This window comes from Mycteria americana, chromosome 7, assembly GCF_035582795.1.
Source record: "Mycteria americana isolate JAX WOST 10 ecotype Jacksonville Zoo and Gardens chromosome 7, USCA_MyAme_1.0, whole genome shotgun sequence".
In the NCBI taxonomy this organism is placed as follows: domain Eukaryota; kingdom Metazoa; phylum Chordata; class Aves; order Ciconiiformes; family Ciconiidae; genus Mycteria; species Mycteria americana.
Genome location: NC_134371.1, coordinates 42,443,213 through 42,469,001, shown reverse-complemented (window position 1 = coordinate 42,469,001; position 25,789 = coordinate 42,443,213). Strand labels below are relative to the sequence as shown.

Genomic DNA, 25,789 nt, shown 5'->3' with positions numbered 1-25,789 from the left:
GACGTGGCCACGCCATCCTGCCCTGGTGCCAAGGCCAAGCAGCCTGGAGCCCCCACAGAGGTCACCTCCAGCCATCCCTTTCTGCCACTTGGTGTGTAAACTGGCACTCCCCAAACCAACCAAAACCCACCAAAAAAAACCCAAACCCACCACTGTGCGTTTCCATGCACCCAAAGAAATCCCCGAACAGCTGCAAAGGTACTTGATCTTTATTATTAACAGCAGGTAAGGTAAATACAAGATGCTGCCGGGCTAGACGGGCAGGGGCTGTGCCTCTGCGAGGGGCTCCCAATGGCCAACAGCCGGGACCAGGGCAAGCGTGGCAGTGAGGGGGCACGCAGGCTGAGAGCCTGCGGGAGACGGAGTGGCAGCAGGACAGGGAGCGAGGGCTCCCCAGCCCCGAGGGCTCCCCCAGCCCCGCAGCTCCCCGCCCAGGCAGACCAGCGCCCGGCAGAACAGAGCCTTCACCCAGCAAATGCCGAAGGTGACTATTTCGGGTTACAAAATGAACAAACAAAAGCCATCTACAGGTATTTACAGTGTCCCCCTCCTGCCGCCAGCTCGCTCCAGACGTGAGTCAGGGCTTGGGATGTGCCCCGCTCCCCAGAGCGGGTTGCAAAGGGCAGAGCCCCCGCCGGAGGGGACAGTCCTCGGCATAAGTGCCAGCACCAGGGGCTGCCGGAGCTGCGCTCGCAGCCCCACTGTACAGCAGGATCTCCGAAGGGCCTGCTGGCCGTCAGCTGGGAACACGGTCCCGAGAGATGGGACATTCCCACGGGACATGCACCCCTTCCACCGGGGTAGGCAGACATCAGCATCCCACTGGGACCTGGCGCCTGCAGCAGGAAGGCCAGCGTTGCACTGGGTTCTGGGTCTCTTGCTGATCATCTTTAGCTAAAAACCTCATCAGGAGGACCGTGTCTGGGCCACCTCCTCCTCCGCGGACAGGAGAGCTGGGTCTGCCCTCCCGAAGGAGGACCTCCTCCCCATGGGAAGGAAAAGCAGAAGCAAGGTTACAAGCAAAGACGAAAGGGGTGGTTCTGGCCTGGGGATCGATCTACAATCCACCATAAAAAAACAGCTTGAAACAAAACCCATCATTTACTCTTTGATTTGTACAAAATAACAATAATAACAATAAAAATAATAATAAAAGGTGCTGGTGGCCCCTGGCTCGCAGTGCCCCACTGTGGCGGGGGGTCTCAGTAGGCAAAGATGACGTGGTAGGTAACTTGGTGCCCATTGTCCCAGGCGTAGAGCAGGCGGTCCTTGGGGTTATAGTCTATCTGCGTGGTGTAGGCGTACTCGTTCTCAAAGAGCAGCCGGGGGATGATCTGCGTGTTGGTGTGTGTGTCAAAGGCGTAGGAGATGTTGGCGTTCCTCTTGTTGTAGCTATCAACCGCGTACAGGACCCCGCAGATGACAAAGCAGTTCCCGTAGAAGTTCTTCCGCAGCCCCGTCCGCCACGTGGTCTCCTTCTGGGTGCTGAGGTCAGCCGCGTTCAGCTTGCTCAGCACGATCACCTCCTGGTTGAAGCCTTCGTAGCTGATGGCCGGGTAGATGACCCACAGGCCATTCTCATCCACAGCAAAGTCCACGTCCGAATGGCCCCGCCACCGCCACGGGGTGGACTCCTCGTAGGCCACGTCATGCAGCATGGCCCAGGCGGCCACGTACCGCTGCTTCAGGTCGTATTTGATGATGTTGCGCGTGAAGGCCCGGTTGTAGTAGAAGGAGCCGTTGTAGACAACGTGTCCCGTCCCAATCCAGCTGTATGGGAGCTTGTAGGAATTGCTCCAGCGCCCTGTGGGGCAGAGACACCTTGCTGGCAAGACCCTCCCTTTTACTTTGGGGTTGGTGGCCCCGCCGCAGCAGCCCCCAGCACCCTCTGCCCCCAACACTGCCTGCGCTCCCTCCTGGCCACCAGCCGCAGCCTGGCATGGTGACAAGCAAGTCCAGAGCCACCACGGGCAGCCCGACCTGCCCCATGCTCTGAACCCCCCACGCCAGGTACCAGTGCCCAAGAGGGGAGGGTCCCCGGGCAGAGCATCACCCATGGTGCAGCATCCCAGGGAACAGGGACGCTACTTGGACCAGCCGAGCGGCGGCCGGCGCAGCATCGAGGATGGCGCAAGCCCACCTTGCTTGAAGTTGTCGAGGTTCCTGAACTCCACCAGCGTGTTCCCGTAGTAGTAGTTGGTGACGTAGATCCGCTCCTCCCGCGCCAGGGGGTCCTTCATCCAGGCCCCCTCATTGCGCCCGTAGGTGTTCTGGGTGGTGGGCCCCGAGATGGTGGACAGCGTGTCCTTGCAGCGCCCTGCTTGGGCAGAGAGAGCCTTGCGAGGCCTGAGGCAGGGCGGCCACGCTCTCCCCACTTCTGCTGAGGGTCTGTGGGCATCACCCCCCCGCCTCCAGCTCCCTGCCCACCCAGCAGGTACTCCTGCTGCCTCGGCCCGGGCTCAGCCTCACGAGGCCCAGCAGCACCAGCCGGATCCTGCAAAGAGCTCCCCATGGCCTCAGCCACGTCCCTGCCCTGACCGAGACCTGTCCCAGGCCCATCTCCAGGGAGGCCTCTTCCTGCCCTGCCCAGCCCCTCAAACTGGAAGGGGACTACAGTAGGTTCCAGAGTTAACAAGCAAGTAAAGTGCTTGTCCAGCCATCATCTCCATGACACCTCCCACCCATGACCAAATCCAGCTGTGCTGTGCTTATAGCAGGACACCCCATGGACACGAGCCAGCCCCCACGAACACAGCTGGATCGGTGCAGGACCTGCAGGCACTCACCGATGATGTTCCTGATGTCCTCCTCCTCCAGGACCTGCTTCGGTGTGGCGGGGATGGTGGGGCTGACCGGCGTCGCGGGGGTGCTCGCCTGTGCCCAAGCTCCTGGGCTGCTCTCCAGGGCAGGGCTCGTCCCCACGTCACTTGAGGTCCCGGAGGTGGTGGCCATGGCAGGGCTGGGGACAGGGCTGGTGGCTGTGGGCAGGCTCTCCATGACTGTGGCCACCACTGTGCTGGCCAAGGCTGCTGGAAGCTGTGGGGTCCCCTCCTCTGCCAGCCCCACCGGGGCAGTCGTGGTCTCCGGGGTGGGAGTCAGCTGGCTCACAGCAGTGGGGTCCGGCGTGGGCCCCGCGGACGTGGCAGGGGACAGGGGCACCGTGGCCGTCGCAGCAGTGTCAGCGGCCGGCAGGGTGGTGGGGCTGCTGCCAGGGGTGGGCGGCCATCCCACTGGGGAAGGCTTCCTCACGCCCTCGCCCGCCCGGCTGCTGGGCCTCAAGAGCTGGTCCTCGATCAGCAGGTCCACCGTGTTGTCCCCGCTGAACAGCTCGTCCGCTGCCAAACACAGGCACGGGCGTCAGCCCCACAGCGCGTGGGAGCAGGTCCCCTACGGCCCCTCTCCACCTGCCCCACCGTTCCGGCACCTCTGTCTACTTCTCCGGGCTTTCTTGTACTAAATCCACCCGATTTTCCTCTTAATTTCCAGCCAGAGAAGGGCTGCACGATCAGCAGGGACTGATGGTACCCACGTTAGGAGGTCAGTGAGACCCCATCACATCCCTGTCCACCACCCCAGGCCGAGCGGAGCAGGCGGTGACGGACTGCCACTCAATCCTGCCAGCTCCCAGAGACGGGGCAGGATGGAGACAGCTGCAGTGCTCAGCCAGACCCCACTCACCTAACCCGGGCCGCCAAAGCGGGTGCCTCACCCAGGGCACGGGACCACCGGTGCCCTTCGCTCCTCCTCATCTCGGGGATCTCACAAATCCATGCACGGCTGTGCTGGCCGACCTCACTGCTGAGCCAGCCTTGCACAGAGAGGGCACCTGCCTCGTCTGCCCGTGCTGCCAGGCGCTGCCGGTCCCTGGGGGCTCGGCCCCCTGCCCTCACCGTGGCTGAAGCCATGAGCAGCACCTTGCTGAGCCGCGGGGCAGCCAGCCACAGCTCTGAGCCACCTCCTGCCACCCCAGCCACTGCACAAACCTCCTGGGATGTCATCGGGCAGGCGGATCTGCAGGACTAACATATGTAATAAGCTTGCATTTACTTTCTGGAAAGGTGTTGATGCTGGGTGTTTTAAACCAAAGCAGTGACCTATTTCCTTAGCTACCAGGGATTTTTTCCATGGAACAACAACACTGCACTGCTCCCCCGCGCAGGGCTCAAAGGCTGCACAGCGGTGAGGTACCAATCGTCCCGCCTCCTCCTGCCTCCAAGCCCTCCTCTCCATGGTAGCCCCACGCGCTTTGCCCCCACGTTCCCAAGGGACAAGGCAGGACTGGGGGACGGACGCTGGCTTTGCTACAGGACACAGCCAGCCAGCCAGCCATCCCGCTGGACACAGCTGCAAACCCAACTCACGTTGCTCCTCGATGTCGTTCTCCGACTCGGTGGACTGGGCTTTGTAGTAGGTGACCCCTCGGACGATGGTGGGCTTGGAAGGAGGCCGGCTCCTTACGCGCAGCTTCCTCTGCAAGAGCTGCTTGGGCTTCTCGTCCTCCAGAGAGAGGTGCAGCTCCGGGAGGGACTCAACAGAGTTGATCTGCTGGGAGATGGTTTCATCTTTCAGGAATCTTTCTTCATATTTGCCCTGGAAGAGACGCAGGAGGTTGTTACGGGATGGGCCAGAGCGGCTGTGTTTTGGGGGATGGGGCGGGTCGGGCTGGCCAGCCGAGCACTGGGTAGGACAATCTGTCCTCCCTCCTTTCTCAGGGTCAACCTCAGCCCCTTCTGCCATGGGAAACCCCCCAGGAGACAGCGGGGACAGCAGACCAGGCGTTGCCTCTGCCTGACCTCGGTGCCACCCTGCAGACCTGGGACTCTGTGCTCAGTAAGGCACTGGCTATGGGATGCAGGACGCGTGGGCAGAGCAGGGGGACCCCCTTAGCAGGGTACACCCCTCACTGCAACCGCTCGCACGTCCACCTGCCGGACACCTCCTTGCATGCCAGGGGCGAGCACGCAGCCTGCGCCAAGCTTTGGTAGAGCAGAGAGGCTGAGGGCACCTTCCCGGCGGGACTGGGAACCCCCTGGGACGGGGACCGGGAACCCCCTGGGACGGGGACCGGGAACCCCCTGGGACGGGGACCGGGAACACCGCGCTGAGGCAGCCGCCAGCTGCCACAGCACATGCCTGAAGGATTTCATCTCGTTAAAGGAAATCGGAAAGACAGCCCGAAGGTTGAAGCGGTGCCCATTTGGCTGAGAAGACGGGCCCCGGGTTCCTTCGCAGCCCTGCTGCAATTAACAGCAAGAAAAGGGGAACATTGGGAAATGAGGTCACTCGGGGTAATAAAAGCCCCACGCTTCGCTCTCCTGCCTGGCCAGGGCTGGCTCCTCTCCAGCGGGCAGCGGAGCCCTGCTCAGGTTACGGCCTGGGGAGCAGGGGGAGAGGGGCTGGGAGCGCTGCTGGACACCTCTGCCGCAGGGCACGGCCCCCCCAGGCAGAGCGCGCTGGCACGTTGCGGTCAGTGCCATTCGCTCACCCGCCGACCCCCAGCGCGCGCGGGGGAGCCCACCCTTCTCCCCGCCGGGGCTCAGGGAGCCCACTCCTACGTAGGACCTGCGACGCCTGCTCTCAGCTGCCGGGGGGGGGCAACGTGCAGGCTGTCCGCACCCCTGGGAGCTGAGCACCCCTGTTTGGAGCTGGAAATGATGCGGCCACCGTTCCCCCTCCCCAGACGCCTCCTTTGCCCCTGCAGAGGGGGCCCTGGGGTGAAGGCGGGATGCTCCAGGAGCCACCCAGGACAGCCCAGAGCAGCGTGAGGCCGCCCTAGAATGCGCCACCAAAGTAGCAAGGGGGTCAGGACACCCCGGGCAGGCCTTTTCCCAAAACACCCTTCTCAGCCCTCTCTGGGGCTGCACAGAAACCGCTGTCCCGGGCAGAGGGCGTCCCCGCACTGGGCAGACCCCGCAGGGACCCCCACAGTCTGGGGCCGGGCGCCAGAGCCAGCACGGTGCCCAGATCTCTGCCAGGAGCCTGCCAGGCGCGGCGGCTGGCTGGGGAGGGGTAATTCCCCGGGAGGGAGGGCGACAGGCTGTCCCTCTACCGAGCCCCCGAGCCCTGCTAATCAAAGGCTCCGAGTTTCCCAGCGCTTCCCAGCCGGCCCCGCAATGACATCACTCTTTCCAAGCAGCACGGCCGCCACTGACCTCGAAAACCAACAACCCCGCGGGAAGGGGGGAGGCCCAGGGAGCAGCCTGCCCTGGTCCCTCCTACGTCCCGGCGGCAGCTGGGCCGTGCCGAGAGAAGCAGGCTGGAGCCGGAGGCACGGAAACGGGGTCGGCCGAGCCGAGAAGAAAATAACCCCAGGCCGGGGGCCACATCCAGGAGACACCCTCTGGGCTGGCTTGCGCAGCGGCAGCGACCTCGAGCTGTGCAGCCCGCCGGGGCAGTCGTACCTCTGCGTGCGTGTAGGCAGCCTCGGCGTCCCGCTGCAGCGAGCTCTCGATGTCGGCAAGGCTGTTGGTGATGAGGCTGGAGCAGTTCTCCCTGTCCCTGCGGTGGGGATCCTGCGGACCCTCCTCCACGTTGGCTCCCGCCCGGAGGCCTTCCTGGGTGAAGTTTCTGGACACGCTCTAGAAAAGCAAGAGAGGAGACTTTACCCCACGTAAAGACAAGGGATGCTCCACGGCCCCCAAACCACAGCCCAGGAGCCAGCGAGCTCTGTGCTCCCATCCTGGGCTCACAGTTGGGCCCTTCTCCATGGAGCTGGGCACTTCAGCTGCTCAGAAGGTGCCCCTGACCCCAGAGGGATCCAGAAACCCCATCCCTGGTGTGCACATCCCAGATCCACTCTTTGCCACAGGGCCTCATGGAGCAGGAGAGCGGCCTTGAGGTTCTTCAACACCCGTCCTCCTTCCATGAGCCAGTGAGTATGGCTGAAGAGGAAAAGACAAGATAAAACATCTAAAGTTCTAGCCTCGTGTCCTTTGCCCGTGGCAGCAAGTTCATCTCCCATTTATTAATCCCGTTTCCTAGCAGGGTCCCATCCTGGCTGGCCGCTGCCTGCCTGACCCCTGAGGCGAGTCCTTGAGGCCAGCGTCCCACTTGTCTGGTTTCTGTTCTCCTGGTCCTGCCCTGCTGCCCGGCCACGCAGCGCCTGCACTCAGGGACTGCTCCTCCCCACCACCCTCCGCTCCCACAGAAGAGAGGGAGAATGTGGGGAGAAGAAGAGAGCCAGTGACCCTCAGAGAGTGTCCTGGGACAGGGAGGGAGCTGGGGCTGGCTGCAGCTCATCGGGGAGCCCAGGGCAGGCAAACCCCTTTGCCCTTCTCAGTCCCCCAACCATAGGAACACCTTGTCACCACGGGGTTGTTGCAGTCTCTGCTCATCACTCCTTGGTCTTTTACATCTTAAATGGCAACTGCTTTGAATAGGTGGCACATCAATCAAAGCATCTTTGCACAGAGACTGGGGGTGGTTCCCCCAATCCTTCATTTTCAATCTGTCCTGCCATTAATTTCTCCTAAAACCCACCGTGACCTCCATCTGTGACCTCAAAATCACCAGCTGATGCAGCAGCTGCAAGCTAAAGACAAAGCAGAGGAGCTGCCTTGCTAGAGAAGGTGCTAGCTCTGCGGACCAAGTGTTTGGGGGTTCATTCCCTTGACCAACACCATTTGTGTAAAATACCTTGTTATACTGGAAACATCTCTCAATACCTTCTCATCTCTGCAAAAATACCATCCTGAGCTCAGTTAACCCCTAGCCCCCTCCATGGATATCGGAACTCCATGGATATCTGAACTTTATCATGCAATTTTAAGGCTGACTCCAATAATGCAGGGACTTTTCAGCAAGTATTTTGCTGTAGTAAGAAAAGGAGCAGGGCATCTCATGATGCTCTCCTAGGAGCAGCGCAGGAGCAGAAGCAGCTTCGACACCCTCCTCCTTTTGGGAGGATGGCTGGTTCCGACAGCCTTGTGCCCTTATCACTTATTCTGTGTAATGTTTGACTTACGACCTGCTTAGGGATAAAATCTGCCTCCCCTTGAGTGGGGAGGCACCACCAAAGCCTGGCCTGTGATGCTGCTTGAGGCCGCTCAGCTGCTTTGCTGGGGAGCGGCTGCCAAAAGCACACCCGCCTGCGAGGCCGATGCTTTGAAGCCACGCCAGGCTCTTGTTCAGCATCTCAGCTGTCCGTTGTCTCAGACCCCATAGCCGATGCAGGATGTGATCCTCCTCCTCCTCTTCTTGGCAGGAATTTACGTGCTAAGCCAGCAGCAGGAAGCGTTTCGCACCTGCTGCCCGCAATGCCCTGCCCTGCCCCAGCGGCACTGAGGAATCTCCATCTAACCCAGACCTCTCCTGTCCTTCTCCATCCTGTCCGACTGCCTGCAGGCGGTTTCAGCTGCTTGTTACGTGATCCTGCAGCCCTGCTTCTGCGAAATTAAAGACCCAAAGCTGTGAATTCTCCCCTCCTACACCTTCACTGCTCCATCTCTGACCAAACTGCTTCAGCCAGACGGAGCTTTCTGCCCGTCTGCCTCACTGTGACAGGCTGCGAGCAGAGCAGCCACGCTGCAAGGTCACCCCGATGTGCCCAGAGAAGTGCCACTAGCACGGCTCATGCTGAACCCCCTGTGCAGGAATCGGCCGGTAGACAGGGCCACTCTGGTACCGAAGAGCAGCGCAGCGGTACCCACAGATGAAGCAGCAATCGCTTGTGTCATTTGTCAGTAACCAAACTCCTAACGCTTACCTTACCCGAGCCTCCAACTCGACCATCGGCAAGGTCTTTGAGGAACCCGCGCTCCCCACTCACTGACCCGATGGGCTGTGTCACTCTGCTCCGACCCGTTTAAAGTGACAATGTCTAACAGCATCATTTTCAGTCAACTAGTTTCAGGGTGAGACAAATTCACGGACCACAGATCCATAAAGGATACCAAACAGGGTTTTTCCCTCCCATCATCCCTAATCCAGCAACCGTGGATGTTACATAGGAATCGGTCAGTCCTGATAAGCCCAGCTAACCGTGCTGCGGGGCAGGGCTCACCCCGCCGCCAGACCCGTGGCTACCAGTGCCGTGGCGGCAAACTTCCCCAACGGGGACGCGCGGCACGGGGCTGGCGGCACAGCTCCCGCTTCCCTCGCTCCTCTCCTCTAATTAGCAAAGACTCAGCAGCAAACCCGAGTAACAACTGGAGAATAAGCTAAACCACAGGAAGAGGGTGGGACTGCAAACAAAAACATTGGCGCTTTGTTATTTTTAGACCTCAAAACCCCTTTTCCCCCTTTTGGGTCAATCACCATGCTTGGAAACCCAGAGGCCCCCAGGCAAGCGCGCTCCTCTCGGCTGTCTCCTTCCTGACCCCAGGATGGAGCACACCATGCCTTCCCGAAACACTTTGCAAGTGGAATTTTGGCTTTATAAATCATCACCTCTCGGCTCCTGGCTGCAGACGAACGGGACTGCTCTGCTCCGACAAGAATGTGGAATTACTGTCCCAGATACGGACCACGGGAGAAAACTCCAGTATTTAATCTGGCAACCTGTTGCTACATAGCTGAGCGCAGCTTAACAAACTGCAAACCCTACGTTATGCTAGCCAAAGAAATATTAAACTGTATAGAAGTGAAAGTGATTTCACTGGAAGTCTGCTTTAAAAAAAATAGAAGGTACTTTATCTATGTTTTTAGCAGTGCTGAGGGTTCAGATCTTTTTAAACCCAGGCCAAGATGTAACTTGGTCCTTAAGGAATTTGACCTCCTTGGCTACCAGCTGTGCCGGTGAGCGTGTCCCGGCACCGGCCCTGAACCGCACAAAAGCACCTGGTTGAGAGCAACTATCAACGCCAGCACAGACATAAAATTGAGAAGGGGAAAAACTTAACAGCAGGCCTTTTGGACCCCGAGGAGATGCTGGTCCTGGTGGTGTGGCCACAGCTGGGATCCCGCACGCAGTTTGGGCCATGAGGGGTGGGGGAAACTGGAGAGGCTCAGGGGGCTCTGATGGGGTGGTGATGCCTGGGGCACTGCCTGTGAGAAGCAGTGGACAGTCTGTTCTGGTCTAGTTTGGAGGGTCTAGTCTGGTCTAGTTTAGTTTCAGCCAAAGAGATAATTAACGTTTCTTCCAAAAAGAATGGGGCTTTGAACGCACCAAAGGTACCAAGCACCTGATCTGAGGCAAGTCCCACCGAAGGCAACAGCCTCGAAGGAGAGCAGGACTCATCTTACCTCCTCGAGCTTTTCCACCCGACCCACCAGCTTGGTTGTGACCGAGTGCAGCTTCAGGAGGTCCAAGCCGTAAAAGGCACTTTCCAGCATCTCGACGATGGAGGACAGCTGCAAGGCAAAGGGAGCACACCGTCAGTCAGAGGCACTTGCTATAAAATACCCCGCATGGTTTCTACAGCTGAAAAGTCAAGGGCAACGCGCGCATCGGAGCGTAAGGAGTTTATTAAAGTGCAAGTTTTTCCTTATACAGCCCTGCTGCATTGCTGCCGCGGTCAGAGCGCAGCATGCAGAGCAATGCACGCAACCTCTGCAGAGCTTCAGGGATTTGGGAGCATGTTTTGGGTGCTGGGGATTAGTAAGCAGAGCAAGGACAAGCACGGCCCTCCTTGCCAGGTCTAGGCAAGCTCTCTCACAAGCCCAAAGGCTTAACTACCCCACCAGTGACATGACTGGCAACGAAAGAGGCAACAAACAAACGGCAGCTCAAATAAAAGTGAGTTTGAGATCAGACTCTGAGTTCGTGCCATCCCATGCTTTTTTTCCTGGAACAAGAAGAAACTTGTTAAAAAAATGTAAAAATGGTCACAAATGCAAGAGTGAAGCAACTCCAGTGCCAGCCTGGTAACAGTTTGCTTCCCTGGAGAACAACTTTATCGGAGGGATGCTGCCTTCTCCTTCGACCACTCACTTCAGAGATGCACTGCACGTAACTCACCCCCTTCCCGCAGAGGGAAGGGTTGCACCCCCGCGTCCTGCCCAGCACCAGCCCCCGCTCACCAGTCCTGGGGATCCAGACAGCAATACCCTCGTTCTGCATTTCGTACGGTTCCTGGTGCTCGCTCCGCAGAGGACAGTGCTGAGTGAGGCATGGGCTGGTGGGGAGATCTCCCGGGTCATTCCCTGCCTCCGCTCCCGCATGTGCCTGTCCCTCCAGTCCCACGTGTCCCCACACGTACAGCGTGGCACTGCAGACCTTACAGCCCCGACGGCTGAGAAGTATTTTCAGTGCATGGGAATTACTACAAGACGATGACACTTTCTCCCAGCAGCTACAAACTGGTCGACAGAGCTCTATAAACATGGGAGAAGTACAGGCAGCACTGCTGGCAGCATTCTGAGTTTCCACCCCGGCCTCTGCAGTCTCCCTGCGGAGCTGACAGCAAAGGAAAGATTTTTTGGGCCAGATAAAATGGCAGCATTAAGAGACAAGGACTGTTTTATGGCTATGCATCCACTTTCCACCAAGAACAGAATGGAGACGACCGATACAATGCACGCAACCTGCCAGACAGTCGCTAGAGACATGTGCTTTGCCTCCAGGCTGGATAATTTCCATCAATGCACAAAGGCTGCAGACTTTATTAACCACCTTCCAAATCTTCCTGAACGCAGACTCCTTGCACAGACTATGCATCTGAGAACCCCAAAATGCACATCGCGCCTACAAGCAGAGGAGCAGCGAGCTGCAATTTCACAAAAATAAAACTTAGAGTCAGCTACCCCTGCCAACACCAAGCTGACCCTCCCCAAAACACCGTATTGATGCCCATGTCAACTGACTATTTCCTTCCCTTCACCCACAGCAGACTTTGGCTCTCACTGTCTGATGGTCCATGCATTCCCATGGGGCCTTATTAAAGGCACAGATGGGATTGAAACCTTCAGCTGGGATGCCCAGTGCAGCCATGCGGCACTGTGTTGGGGTGCCCCAGGGGTACCCCTGCTCCCTGGGCTTATCTACTGCCTTCTTTGCCGTTCCCTTGGGGACGCATCCTCCAGCCCCCCCGTTGTAAGGGAGGGCTCCTGTTTTGGGGAACTTCCCATGGCTTTCCCAGAAACAGAGTACCCAGGGGTTTTGAGTCAGAGCATAAGAAAGCCTGTTAAAACACAACAGACACAGAACACAACTACGCGCGTCCCGCTGCTGGACCAGGCAAGAACAATGCTCATCAGGCCAGCAAGGAGAGCAAAACCCCCCGGGGCTGTTCGGAGCAATGAGGTGGCCTGGCCTGTCCCTCCCGGGCCCCCCCACTGAAAAGCGTGGGAGCCGCTCCTCATGAGTCACGTAAGAACCGGAGCCGCGTCCTCTTCTGCCTCCCGGCTTCTCCTGTGAGAGGCTGCTGTTCCCAGCGCGCCCGACCCCAGGAGGGACTCTGCGCTGGGCGAGAAAGCAAGCCTGTTTGCACAGCTCCCGGGGTTTGAATTTTGCAGCAAAGAAAAACCCCACGTGTGTATATTTGGATAAACCTTGTGAAATCGTTCGGCCGTGGATCCTTGCGAAATGAGCGGGGGAGCCTGGGCCAGTTCCTAGAGGACAAGCTTTCACACCACAGCTGGCTGCGAGCAGCTCCCCGGTGGGGAGAGGCAGCCGGAGCCAAGGGCGCAGCCAGCTCCGCCACTCTGCTCCTCCTGGAGGCTGGCCGGCTCCGGAGAGGACGGGGAGAGAGCTGCGAGCTGCTGGTGGAAGAGCTCTGCCTGCCTCCGGGCGAGGGACTTCAGGGGTTGCTCTGTCGTCCCGGAGGGTGTCCCCTCCCCTAGCCACAGCTCCTCATCTAAGGCCAAGTGGGACATCCTGGCTTCTCCTGCAGACAAGGGACCACCAAACAACTCCAGACCGGGACTCCTCCTTCCCTGAAATGACGGATTGTCTGCCCGTGCCTGTTTGTCTTCCCTAGCTGCAGGGGAGCTTGGACAAGAAGCTCCGAACTGTCTGCAGTCGGACAAGATGAAACACATCCTCGAGCTCCAAATTAATTAGAACAAACCCTTCGTGATGGCCCTGGCGGGAGGCTGCCCCTCGGCACCTCGCACGATGCCTGCCTTCCCACCTGGGCTGGGACGAGCAGCACTGCCACAGGGTACGTCCTATCACCACCCACACGAGTGCCACCAGCACACGACCTTCTGCTCTGGGGACTCCCCAGGGCTGGACCAAGCCAGTGACCAAATCCTCTTTGGGGAGGATTTCTGCTGCCCTATCCAGGTAACAAACTGGAAAACTCAGTAGGGTCTGATGCCAGCTGCTAGACCAGCAAAAGTAAGCATCCAAGAAAAGTCACGAGTACTTAGAACAAACACCATCGCGTTTGGAAAATAGGTACATATTACTAAAGAGATACAGGCTAAGTAGTATAGAAGCATCAACATTTAAAACAACAAAACCCATCCTGCTATCAGCCAGCTGTGTAACACACCCTCACGCTGACGCATCAGTGGCTTTTGGCCAATGGAAGCCAAAATAGGTCCTCGGGAGCCCCTTTCTGCGATGGGAGCGAGACCTGGCAGCTGCCGAGCGGAGCAGTTGTCCCCATGGGGACACTTAGTGCTGGACAAAGGGCAGGGAGCAGCCCAGTCCCTCCTGGGCTTCCAGCGCAGGCAGCCACGGCAGACCCCAGGCAGCACGGGATAAATCGGGCAGCGTGCTGCTGAGTGAATCATCGACTGCAGCTGCTTGAATCAATCCCTTAAGCTGAGCTTGGTTTTTACATAAAACATGCAAATATAAAAGTAACTACGGGATTTTTTTAGAAAAAAGCTTAGGAAAAGTTTTATAGAAAAAGCTCAGAAAGAAAAGGCTTCAGAAGGTCTCCCCCTCCCACAAGAGCCCTGAATTCAAGCTGCTCTCCTACCTTCAAGTCACTGCTCTCCGCCTCCCGCAGCTTCTTCAGCCTGAAGTCCCCCTCGCAAGGATTGAGCGCCGAGGGGGGGGCCACACACGCACACTTGCAGCTGGGTCCTGACGTGATGGTTTCTACCGTGTAAAAGTCCTCCGCTTTGAAAGCACCTTCGTTAATCCTTTGGCAGGCGCCACGGCCCAGGGGTCTGACCAGGCATTTGCACCGACAGTCGGAGCCTTCGGACACCGCCTTCACCTTGTCGTAGTCACCTAACAGCTGAGCACAGGTCACCGGCAGTTAGCAAGCTTCTCGTCCTTGCTTGCCCAGCAAGGGACAAGGACACCCTGAACCTCGAGGTCCAGACAAGGACAGTTTGGACACCCTGAACCTCAAGGAAAGTGGATGGCTCTTCCAAAATCTGCTGACCAAGAAGTTTTCTAGAGAGCGCAGAGCTTTTTGATCCCTACCCACAAGGGGAATAAAAACTGGCTTCTTCCAACAGCATATTTTTTATTACACTTTGCATAAAATGGGCCTAAAGTGCTTTGAATTTTCAATATGAGAATTTTAAATACAAACCCCATCCTGCTGTCTTTTAATGCTTCATGTCCAGTAGACCCAATAAGTCACCTGCTACCCTGAGCAAGATCCCTTTACACGGGCAAACAGGGTAAAGGTGTGCTGGAAGGGCGACTGAAAGCCACCCTATAAGCAGCATAACCTGGTGGTGAAATAGTAGTTCTGATTAGCCCCATACAATGCCAGGAATTTCCTTTACGGAGATTTGCAGACAGCGCTTCTGAGAGCCCGAGCACAAAAATAACTTTGACAGTATGTTTCCAATAGTCTCCACGTTAGCCATTTCCGAGGGCAGATAATAGCACACAGTCTGATCGGCCAAATCTAACAGAAACCTCCACCGCATCCCACCGGCGGGGAAAGAGTCTGGATCCCTCCCCTCTGCAACAAAGAGGCTCCACCAATTCCCCTCCCAAGGAGCTCCCCATTTTCCGAGTCTCCCCAGGGAAATGATAGGAGGGAGGCTGGGAACCGCTCCCCGATGGGCTTCAGTGAGCTCACCGTACCCCGGGCGATAAAACTCCCTGCAGCCGCGCTCACCCAGCACCGCCGGTGAGTGCACAGCATCGCCCAGCACCGCCCAGCACCTCCATCCAGCATCACCCAGGGTGCGCACAGCATCGCCCAGCACCGCCCAGCACCTCCATCCAGCATCACCCAGGGTGCGCACAGCATCGCCCAGCACCTCCATCCAGCGTCACCCAGGGTGCGCACAGCGTCCCCCGGCACTACCCAGTCCCACGCCGCGGGTGCCCCGCACCCCCGAGGCGCCCCGCTCCCCCGCAGGTACCTGGGAGAGGATGTTCTCCTGGTTGTCCGCCTCGTCCTGCAGCGGCTCGGCGGAAGGCCCGGCCGTGCCGGCGGGGGGGGACCCTGCCCGGCAGCCGGCGCCCAGCGCGGCCAGGCAGAGCAGCAGCGGCAGCGGCCGAGCCATGGGCGGGCGGCGGAGAGGGCCGGGGCCGGGGCCGGGGCCGGGGCCGGCGCGGAGCCGCCGCTGCTCGCTCAGGTGCGGCGCGGCGGGGGCGGGCGGGGCCGGGCAGGGCTCCCGCCCCGGTCCTCCCTCCCTCCGCAGCGGGACGGGCCCCCGGGCGGGGCCGGGCGGGCGGCGGGGCGGGGCGGGACCGGGGCCGCCCCGGGCGGTGCTTCCCACCTGCGGCGGGGGCTCCCCGCGGCCCTGGCCCTGCCCCAGCCCGGCGGAGCGGCGGCGTGTGGGCCCGGTGCTCGAGCTGCCTCCGTGGGATAGGGCGAGCCCTGCCCCGGGGGGAAGGCCGGGGCCAGGAGGCAGCGGGAGGGCGGGGGGACTTGGGCGTCGTTCACCCAAAGCAAGCTGCGGTGAGCTCCCACGCGTGGGGCTTCTCTGGTGGGCTGCAGCCCGCCTTCCCAAAATACCCCCGCTGCCCGCCTGCATCAGGCAAACCTGCGCATCCCACCCCTGCGCTGTGCCGGGGAGCCGGTGGGGGACGGAAAGCCATCCTTACAGCCTGCCCGGCTCCTCTTCCACCTCCAGTGCCAGCCTGGCTCTCATCCTCCGCCTGCTTTGGGTCACGGGGAAGCCGTCCTGATGGCACAGCACAGCACGGCACAGCACGGCACAGCACGCCTGCGGCTCTCTAGTAACACTGCATGCGCTGGGGTCACGCAAGCAGTTCATGTTTCGAAGACAGGCTCCTAGCCATGAGTGCAGACCTCCATGTGCTTACTGAAATCTAGGCTCACGCTGCCGGGAAGCGGCCGCGCTCTGGCAGTCCTGTATCCTTCTGCGTCTCCTGCCAAACGGAAACGTCCTGGACGCGCTGTTCCCGGGGAAAGCACAGGCGCAGCATCCTCCGCTGCGTAGGTGTCTGCACTGCCGTGGCAATGTCTGGGCCTCGCTGGCATGTGAGGAAACCTGACATGCCCTTATAAATGTGCCGATGGGATTCAAACACACGCCAGCACTGGGCCCTAGGTATGGCACAGGCTCACGTTTCCCTCAAAACCTGCCCACAGGGCAGCGGGAGAAGCCACACGCACAGCTGGTGGCACAAGAGGCCATGTGAAGCTCTCAGTGAAGCAAGGCTGTGCACCAGCGAAGCACTCCCAGCCCTTAACACGCACCACCCCAAAACCGCCCCAAACTTGGTGCCTGCAGCCCTGGGACCAGGCACCTCTCTGGGGGGACCCCAGCTCTCCCATCCCATTGCTCTCTCCCAGGGACAGTCTGCAGGGATGGAGCTGCCAGACACAAAGAAAACATCTCATGTGAGAGAGGAAGCGGCTGTGGCACGGGGGACAGCAGAAGCTGCTGACTCCAGGGTCAGGACCGCAGGCTTCATGTGGCATGGCGCTGTGCCTCCTTCTCCTCCGGCCTCCCTGGGAAGTGAAGCCTGTGGAGAAGGGGGCAGGGACGTGCAGGTCCCTGCAGCAAGGCTGAGCAGAACGAGCAGGAGGGGAAGCAGCCAGGGAGGATGGGAGTACGAGGACAGCCAACCTTTGGGCAACTGGAGAGCAGTAGGAGGGGAAAGGCATTTCTAAAAGCCTCCCCCAGCAGCCTCTCTCAAGGATAAAACATCCCTTGGGCACCAGCTCCTCCACTTCTCTTTCCATTGCTCCATGCTGACAACAGCTGAGCTTCCCTGAGGGCAGCTAGTCCATCTGTCAGCACAGACTGCCCTGAGGCTGCGAGACTGGGGCTTCTGGAGCCCCCCAGCTCATGTGTAGCGGGGCCTCCAGCTGGCTCAGGGCACCAGACCCCCATGCAGTCATGTCACCGTCAGGGCTAGCAGCTGAGAGCAGCCCCGAGAGGTCCCACAGCAAACAGCACCTAAAACTTTTTAAGCCTATTCCTAACAGTCACTTTCAAAGGCTGGAAAAAGAAGGAAAACAAATCAACCACAGATTTCAAAACTAAAAGGAAGGATTTCACATATTACCGACATCCTTTGTTGATTTCTTTTCTTTACAGGGGGAAGAAAGCCTTTCTGGTGGTATTTAGCTTGGGTTAAAGACAAGTTTAAGCCTGTCCTTTGGGGGCAAGAGGAGACAGCAACAGACACTTTGGGTTCACTGTGGTCATCTCTAAAGTCTGAACATTCCCCCTTCAAGAAAAAAACAAGACAAACCCACAGACAGAGGAGGACAGCAGAGCAAGCAAGTGTGGCTCTGGCTTTTCTGTCTTGCTGAAGAAGGCTGGCCCAAACCTTGGCCCGAGCAGGAGGCCCCAGTGTCCCCATGCCTGACCCCATCCTGTGCGACTGGTCTCGTGCAAAGCCAGGGCTGCCCAAGGAAGCAGGTAGCTGGTGCTCTTCAAGTGCCACAAGTGAAAACATCACCCGGTCTGGGAAAAAGGGAATCTAACAGCCCATGAGAGGCAACAGAGCGTCTCTGTGCCGGGAGGTGTGCGTGCAAAGAACCTGCCCCCCGCCAAGCCCCCTGGAAAGCATGCCCCTGTGCACCTCGCAGCTCCCCGTGCTGATCTGGGCCCCCACGAGGTCTGGGCAGCCTCGTCAGAGGCGCTGGACACAGGGAGACTGTGCCGTTATGGGTCAGGTCAGGCCACGGATATGATGGTGGGAGGCTTAAGATCTGGGCTGACCCCAGTGCTAGGTCTAGGGAGTCATTCATTTTGGTTTTAGGGGATGCTGAGCTTGGCAGGAGCGCGGGAGGCAGCGCACGCAGAGGCACACCGTGCCCTTTGAGGCAACCGCCGCCATCCTCAGCACCGGGGCGGCCGGGCGCTCCCCTGGCCCGGGCAGCGCTCCCCGGGGGATGCTCGGTGCCGAGGGCGGGTGGCCCCGGGCAGGACCCGGGCAGGTCCCGGACAGGTCCCGGACAGGTCCCCGGGCAGGACTCGGGCAGGACCCGGGCAGGACCCCCGGCAGGTCCCCGGGCAGGACCCGGGCAGGACCCCCGGCAGGTCCCCGGGCAGGACCCGGGCAGGTCCCCGCCGCCGCCGCTCCCGGGCTGTGCCCGCCGCCGGCCGCAGTCCCGCTCGGCGGGGACGCAGCACCACCGCGTGGCACCGCAGCCCCGCGCATGGCCCGGCTGAGAAAACGCGGGTGCTTGGGGCTGTCGCTCGTTAAAATTCTTTGCAATTAAAATGCTTCACACTGGGGGCAGAGGGCCAGTGCTGGCCCGCCTGAGACCCTCCCCGAGCCTCCGCCAGGCTGAACAGTCCCAGCTCGCTCAGCCTTTCCGTGCAGGGGAGGTGCTCCAGTTCCTTCATCACCTTAGTGGCCCTCCGCTGGACTCTCTCCAGCATGTCCATGTCTCTCTTGTACTGGGCAGCCCAGAACTGGACACAGCACTCCGGGTGTGGCCTCACCAGTGCTGAGCAGAGGGGAAGCATCACCTTCCTCCACCTGCTAGCGCACCCCAGGACACCATTAGCCGCCTTTGCTGCAAAGGCACGTTGCTGGCTCACGTTCAGCTTGGTGTCCGCCAGCACCCTCAGGACATTTTCTGCCAAGCTGCTTGCCAGCTGGGTGGCCCCCAGTCGTTCCTCCCCGGTGCAGGACTTTGCACTTGCCTGTGTTGAACTGCATGAGGTCCCTGCCAGCCCATTTCTCCAGCCTGTCTCTGAATGGCAGCACGACCCTCTGGCGTGTCAGCCACTCCTCCCAGTCTTGTATCAGTGGTGGGGGTGGGAAGGACACACACCTGCACAGGACACACACCCCAGCTAACTTAGGGCCAAAAGCTGAGAGGTAGCGGTGGGACAAGCCATCTTCCTTGTTGTCTGGCCCGGAGGTGAGCAAGGTGAGCTAGAGGCTGTGGTTGATCCTTGCACACGCCTGGTACGTACTGTAGCTCTTCCCAGCACCTCCCTGTGGCCTCAGCTCCCGTGGCTTTTGGTCCCGTGGTCTCTGGTGCCAGGACCACATCCTGTTGAGAGACACCAAATTTGCAGGAGGCAGGGCTCCTTGTTAACATTCCTACGCTGGATTTTGCAAGGCACTATAAGCTAGTCCAGCTGTGCCTTCCAGAGGTCACATATAGAAAGAGGCTGGTGGAGTATGCCGTCATGCCCCTGGGCTCTACAGCTCAGTGTCTGCTGCCAACAGCAGCCAGGGGCTCATGAAGGCAATGCTTCTGTAGCTGCCAAGGGCCAGCAGAGAGATACCTGAGCATTTGAAGTGAGAGGTGGACTCAACAGATGCCACTCGCCTGGGGACAGCACATGGTTGGATGGCAGGAGGAGCTACAGCAAGCAGTGACAGTCCCTCGTGCGTCAGCTCCACCACGCAGCTTTGCTGCAGGTGCCCAGGGTGAGGGAAGCTTCCTCCTACCTCTATCTGCTGAAGGAGGAAATCCACCTCATGGAGCAACGTGACTAGACAGGAAAGCTCATGCCGTGACCCTGAGTTGTACAGCAATTTGAGAGGTTTCCCTGTTGACCTCAGCAGTGACACTTGTGTTTATGCCTGTGAGTCAAACGAGACCTGGGTGAACAGGCACATGCCCCAGAAACCATGTCTTTCTGAGGCTGTCCAACCCGTGTCACCTGCGGGAGGCACGACTGCGTCAAGCCTGACCATTCCTCCTTCATCCCCCCTGGGCAAGCCCTGGGCAGACAGAAGAGGTCTGTTCAAGCCAGAATAGGAGACGTATTTAAAAATATGTCTTAAAAAGAATAATAATAAAGCCTTAAAAGAGTGTTTTTTAAAACCTGGAGCAGGCCAGGAGAGTTGCACTGTGTCAGATGGGCTAGCTGGCTGGGATGAGTCCCAGGCTTCCTAGGCAGGTCTGTTCAACCTAGTAAGAGCTTATGAGAGCAGCTTAAAGCTGGGTTTAAGGAGACCTTGCACCAAGCTGAGCTGCACAGGCACTGAGTACAAAGCTCAGGACAGATCTGTAGTATGAAAAAAGACTTCATACGAGTTCTGCCTTATAATCATATTATGCTGAAGTTCATGGCTTCCTATTCCCATTCACCAAGCAGTGCCAGACCCTGGGACCTGACCGTTTCCCATCAGTGTCAGAGACTTTTTGGACCCATCTGGGGTTTCCTGCACACCATGGGTGCCTGTCCTGTGCCGGCGCTGGTACCTGCAGGGTGCAGGCAGCATGGCTCCTGCAGCAGCCTCAGGGACCCTGCAGCCCTGCTCGTCACCCATGGGAACCCCTGCCTCATGGTTATCCCATGTGTGGCATGGCCGGGAAAATGGGTCTGGCTAGGAGCCCAGCCTTGAGCAGCACGAAAGATGACAAAAAAACCCAGAGGGTAATGGAGGGGAGTGTCTGTCCCCCTGACCCCCAGCTCATACCCACTGCCTTCTTCCCTGGCACAGGGATGCAGCTATACACATCCTACCTCCCTGAGATGCCAGCTGTTTGTACCCATCCCCACTGCACACTGTAATTAAACCTGGCCAAGACCCTGTGATTAAGGTAAGGTTCCACCTTGCTGTGTTTCAAAATATCAATCCCCTTGACAACGCACATCACAGCAGCACAACGTGCCCTCTCCGCTGCATGGGGCTGTGCAAGACCATCCCTAGTTTTGAGGCTGCTTAGCCAACGCCAACGCCCTGCCACATCAACACGCTTCCAGCACGCCCACACGCTGCCCTGGCCGCTCCATCAGCACCTGGACATGCAGGGATATGTGAGTTGCCCTTTGACTTCTGGACCATCCGGAGCTGATCAGCGTGTCCCACCCTTGGTGGAGGCTGTGATGGGAAGGGATGCGCAGGGGATCCACCGCAGCAGCGGCATCCCCAGGCACCGCACACGTGTGCTCATACCACCCTTCGCACGGAGGCCGCACGAGCACCCGTCTGCACCCATGCACATCGCATGAACTCTCACTAAAACCCAGCACGGTCACAAAAAGCGGCACCTCTAGAGATGATCTTTCAGCTGAAAACACAAAATGAGTGATCTGTAGACAAAAGCTGTGATTTAACAAGCTGGGTCGGAAGGACAGAAATACTTCCATGCAGCCCTGGCCGTAGCATCTTGGGTTCACACCTTCCCACCTCCCCCGGACCCCTTCCCCAGCTCCCCTGCCTCCGTGCAGACCCAGCTGCGCTCAGAGCAGCCCTGCAAAGACAGGGTCCGGGACAAGCAGGGCCTGCAGGGTAAGCAGGGGCTCAGGGAGGGGCCACGGTGCTGCTCACACCTGGGCAAAGCAAGGAAGCAAAATATTCTGTTTTGATCTCCCAGACAGAAAACCCCACTAGAATTTTCTGGGGAAACCTCCAACTTGGACAAAAGTGAGTCTCTGAGGACTGGTTGGCTTCAGTCCTTTTGGCCCCGGGAAAACCAGCCTGGCTCTCCTGCACAACTCCCAGCTGCTCTGGCACCCGCCTTGCGATGTCCCTCTCGTTAATACCCTGCTCTGCTCTCTCCTGAGCTGAACCGGGGACCTGAGAGGTCAGGGGACACGGGCTGTGCAGGGAAACACGGGCAGAGCTTTGCACCCCCAGCCAGCCCCTGCAGAAGCTGCTGGTGATCACAATGCTGGCAAAATGAGCATGGGTAAGGTGCAGGACAGACTGCCTGTCCTCCTCCAAGCAGCACTTTCATGGTGTCCAGGACACTGTGGCTGGACCCACAGCTCACACATCGGTGCTCTGCTAAACACCGCAAAGGCTGACCTTTGTCCTGCAGCAATCACGCCACTGCTGAGCACCTCAGAGAGGGAGACATGGGCACAGTCAAGAGGAAAAGGTGGGGAGAAAATGGGGATTAGCAAGGGCTGAGAAAGACATGACCTCTCCCTGGCAGAGGTCTGGGTCACGAGGGGTGTTGGCAGGTCTTGGTGCAACTAATTACAAAGCTCAGCTTATCAGGCAGCGAGTGGCAAGCATCAGCTCTATCTGCAGCACTCAGGGCAGGTGATTGAACAAGGAGGGTGGATGCGCTGGGGCAGGTGTCTCCAGGACACAGCCACCATATGCCAGCGGCACGCGCTGGTGAGGTGTCCCTGGCAGGACATCCGGGGATGGAACCAGCCCCAGCTTCACCAAACCATGCCCAGCACTGCCAAACCTGTCCCAACATGCTCCCTGTTTGCCCTGGGATAACAACAGCAGCTCGCTCCACTGCAGTCGGTGCCCACACCCCACTGAGCATCCTGCAGCCTCATGGGGGACCCAAGGGACGTTTGGGAAGACACCTCCATCCCACCAGCTTCTAATCCCACCATCCCGACTGCATGCCCACCCTTCTCCCCTATCTCGTTGCCCACACTACTGCTCTACACCCCAACAGCGTTGTCCTTGAGTTTGGGAAAAGAGAGGACAGTAGAGGCTGGACCCAGCTCTCAGCCTGCATGGACGGAGAAAAACTGGGCACACTGAGGAGCGACATCTCCCACAAGAGATGTCCCACCCTCGCAGCCCCTTCTCATTAAACACCGCACCCGGGACCCCAGCAGCCCCAGCAGGAGCCATCAAACCCACCGAGGGCTTTGTTGATGAAGGAAGTGCCAAGGGCCATCGCCACGTGCATGGGAGGAAGCCGCTGGTGCCTGCAGGACTGAGGCAGCTCTCTGGCATCCAGCGAAAGCTGCCTGCTGGGCCGGCACACTGCCAGGCAGTTCGTCAGCCCAAGGGCTGGATTTCGGCAAGGCAAAAGTTCAGTCCCGGTGTCTCCTGTGGGAGCCAAACTGGGTGCTGCTCATGCGATGGGCCAGGTCCCCCCACAGCCAGGGGGACCTCTGTTGACTTCTGGTCCCCCTGCAAATGGCGGAGGGGTCCCCAAAAGTCCTGCTATGCAGCAGGGCAGCTGTCAATGCACCCACCCCATGCAGAGCAGGGAGCTCCACTGCGGATGTCCCCGTGGCCAAGCACCCCAGGGGCTACACTACCTTGGAACGTCTTTCCCCTTGGAGAGAGCTCACTCTGCAGGAGGTGTTTGGGCACGAGGATGGACCTCTTACCTTGGGTGTGAACTGCAAGGCCAGCACATAAGACCCCTAGATCCAAAAGCCTCATGATTCAGGGCATGAAAGGAGGGCAGGAGAGCCCAAGGACATGACCAGCACTGTGGGGCCCTGCAGGGAACAGAGAAATGGATTATCAGTGCGGGTGCTAGTCCTGCTCCAAGAGGGACATCCTTGACAAGGGACCTCCAGAAGCCCATGTCATCAACATTCCAGTGAGTCTATCATAAAACGTCTGGAGACACGACCCACTGCCTATACACAGAGAAATGCCCAAGCTGCCAATTGCCCCTGCCAATCCAACTTCTCCAACCTTAGATCTGGTTTTCCCTTCCAGCCTAAACATCCTGAGGAGGCAATGTGCATCCTACGGCCTCCTCTCCCTAACTTCACTGACCTCAGTCTCTGCCACTGCCTGGCAGCTAGCCCAGGGATGGAGCCATCCTCACAGCTGGCCTCCAACCATTGCTGTTCTCTGACACCTCTGCTATCACATGGACCCGAGTGGTCCCCCCCAGCATGTTCTGCCCACTCCCATCCATGCAGCCCAAACCCAGGTGACAACATGTCCCTCTCCAGACAAGAATGCCTATCATGAGCTGGCTGGGGAGCTGCTGGGCACAGCAGGAAGAGCCTGAGTCAAGCCAAGAGCTTCCTGCCCAGGGCCAAGGAAGCCATGACCTGCTGAAAGGTATCCAGGGAATTTAAGGTAGGGATGTGATGCAGCTCTCCTGACCCCCGAGCTGTGGCAGCTGCTGGCACGCAGAGCATCAGTAGGTAGTGTGAGGATCTGCTCCACTCCTGAGTGATGTTACTGCATTTTAAGGCCATTAATAAATCACCGGTGCCTGGAGGCCATGTAGCACATGTCCCTGGGTTCTGCAGGGCTGGCTGGCAGGCACAGAGCAGCATCCCTGTGGCCTCCATGCACCACTGCTTGGAAATGACTTATCCAAACCGTCTCAGCAGGTCTGGATTTTGCTGGCTCACCATGCATGAGCCACCATCTATTCAGATGACAAAGACATGAGATATTGCTGCACCTGCCTTGTGCTTCCCAGAGAGGTGCAGGCCACAATGACTCATGGAGCTACTTCAGAAGTGAATCTCAGGAGTACCTGAGCTGTGGGCGAGCATGCCTCAGTCTCCAGAGCTGAATAAGATGCTCAAAAGCATGGCTGTCCTCTCAGCCCTGTCCCACACGATGCCTTGTAGAGACTGGCTAGATCCCCCCACCCCGAGGTCACTGCTGTCCCTTGAGGGTGGGACCGTGTTCAGCCTGCGATGCTCAGCTGGGGGTGGCACTACGTGCCGTCTCGGTGCTGTGGTACCAAAGCCGGGTTACGGGAGCTCTCTCCGTGCAGCCGGCCCTGGAGGGGGCCCTGAATGCCCTGCCACCTCCTCTCTGCCAGACTGCCCGGTGCCTCCCACTGTCACTGCCCTGCAGGAGCAGATGCAGGTTCTTCCAGGGGACACGACTCCCGCAGGCAGATGTACGCCGGACCAAACTGAACTGACCAAAGCTTCTGCTGAGACAGACAGAAACAAAGAGCAGGGCAAGACGGGAGCCGTGCCTCCCCGGTGCACCCTGAGGTCATCTTTGTCTTTGGTAGCTTCTCTTTCGAGAAGGAGCGTCCTACATAAGCATTTAGCATCGGCGCTACCTCGCAGCAAGACCTTGCACAGCTTGAGCCCAGGCTGGGTACCCAGCCACCTCCTCCTGTTTGCTTTGCCTGAGGCAGTTTTAAGGGAGAAATGAATGCACAGCGATCAGTTCAGCTACTTTGCCTCAAGATGAATGTCATCCAGCCCTGGTCGTTCACCTGCCTGCCCTGTGGTCTCCCCTGCTAGCACTTTGGTTTGATACAAATCCTTGCATCTGCAAGAGGGTTTCTGGCAGGGCAGCCTTCCCAGGCTCCTCTCACTGAGCAGTGATGCCAAAAATGTTAATTACAGCACCACAGCCTCTCCAAGCTCTGCTCTTACACAGGAGCATCTATTGATGAGCTAGATAAAGGATTTATTACTCATTCTGATTCTTCTCACAAGCTGTTCATCCACCAGTTCCCCTTCAAGGTTTCTCCTTTGGGCACAGCTCCGTGTTTTGCAAAGCAACACCAAAAAGCCTCCCTGACCCTGCAGGCAGTCTTGGCTCTCTTTGGGCTTTCCCATTTCCTTGGCCATGTGGCACACGTCTGCCCCGAGCCTCTGACATCTCATCCTTCAAGCGGTTCAGCCTTACTCTCCCCTGGGAAGCTGCAAAGCGGGGTGGTGTGTGGGAGCAGCCCTGGGACAGGGCCTGGGGGGGCTGTGGGGTCTTCATCCCTGGAGGCTTCAGAACTCACCTGGACACATCCCTGAGCTGCCTGGTCCAGCCGTGAGGCCATCCCAGCTCAGACCGGGGCTGGCTGGAGGTGTGAGAGCTCCCTCCCAGCCAAAAACTTCCCGCGGCTCTACAATTTGCCCATTCTCAGCAAAACCCACGCGGATCCATGTCCCCCTTGGCTCTTCCCTGACAGACAGACCTGTCCTGCTCCTGCAA

General features: G+C 58.8%; 1 protein-coding gene across 1 annotated transcript; it reads right to left on the bottom strand.

Annotated features, from left to right (window-relative positions):
• Positions 1-189: 189 nt before the first annotated feature.
• OLFML2B (olfactomedin like 2B) lies at positions 190-15,484 on the bottom strand. The gene is made up of 8 exons (XM_075508128.1): positions 15,169-15,484; positions 13,812-14,075; positions 10,183-10,290; positions 6,402-6,578; positions 4,362-4,590; positions 2,787-3,335; positions 2,141-2,317; positions 190-1,804 (listed from the first exon to the last, which is right to left on the bottom strand). The coding sequence occupies exons 1-8, from the start codon at positions 15,310-15,312 to the stop codon at positions 1,203-1,205; spliced, it is 2,250 nt and encodes a 749-aa protein (XP_075364243.1). The 5' UTR covers positions 15,313-15,484; the 3' UTR covers positions 190-1,202.
• Between the last annotated feature and the right edge of the window lie 10,305 nt (positions 15,485-25,789).

Excerpts from the sequence above, each read along its gene's own strand:
- OLFML2B (XM_075508128.1), bottom strand. The coding sequence starts at position 15,312 with ATGGCTCGGCCGCTGCCGCTGCTGCTCTGCCTGGCCGCGCTGGGCGCC. Across the intron at positions 14,076-15,168 it reads AGGAGAACATCCTCTCCCAG|CTGTTAGGTGACTACGACAA; the intron begins GTACCTGCGGGG and ends ACCTGTGCTCAG. Across the intron at positions 3,336-4,361 it reads GAACGACATCGAGGAGCAAC|CGGACGAGCTGTTCAGCGGG; the intron begins GTGAGTTGGGTT and ends TGTGTTTGGCAG.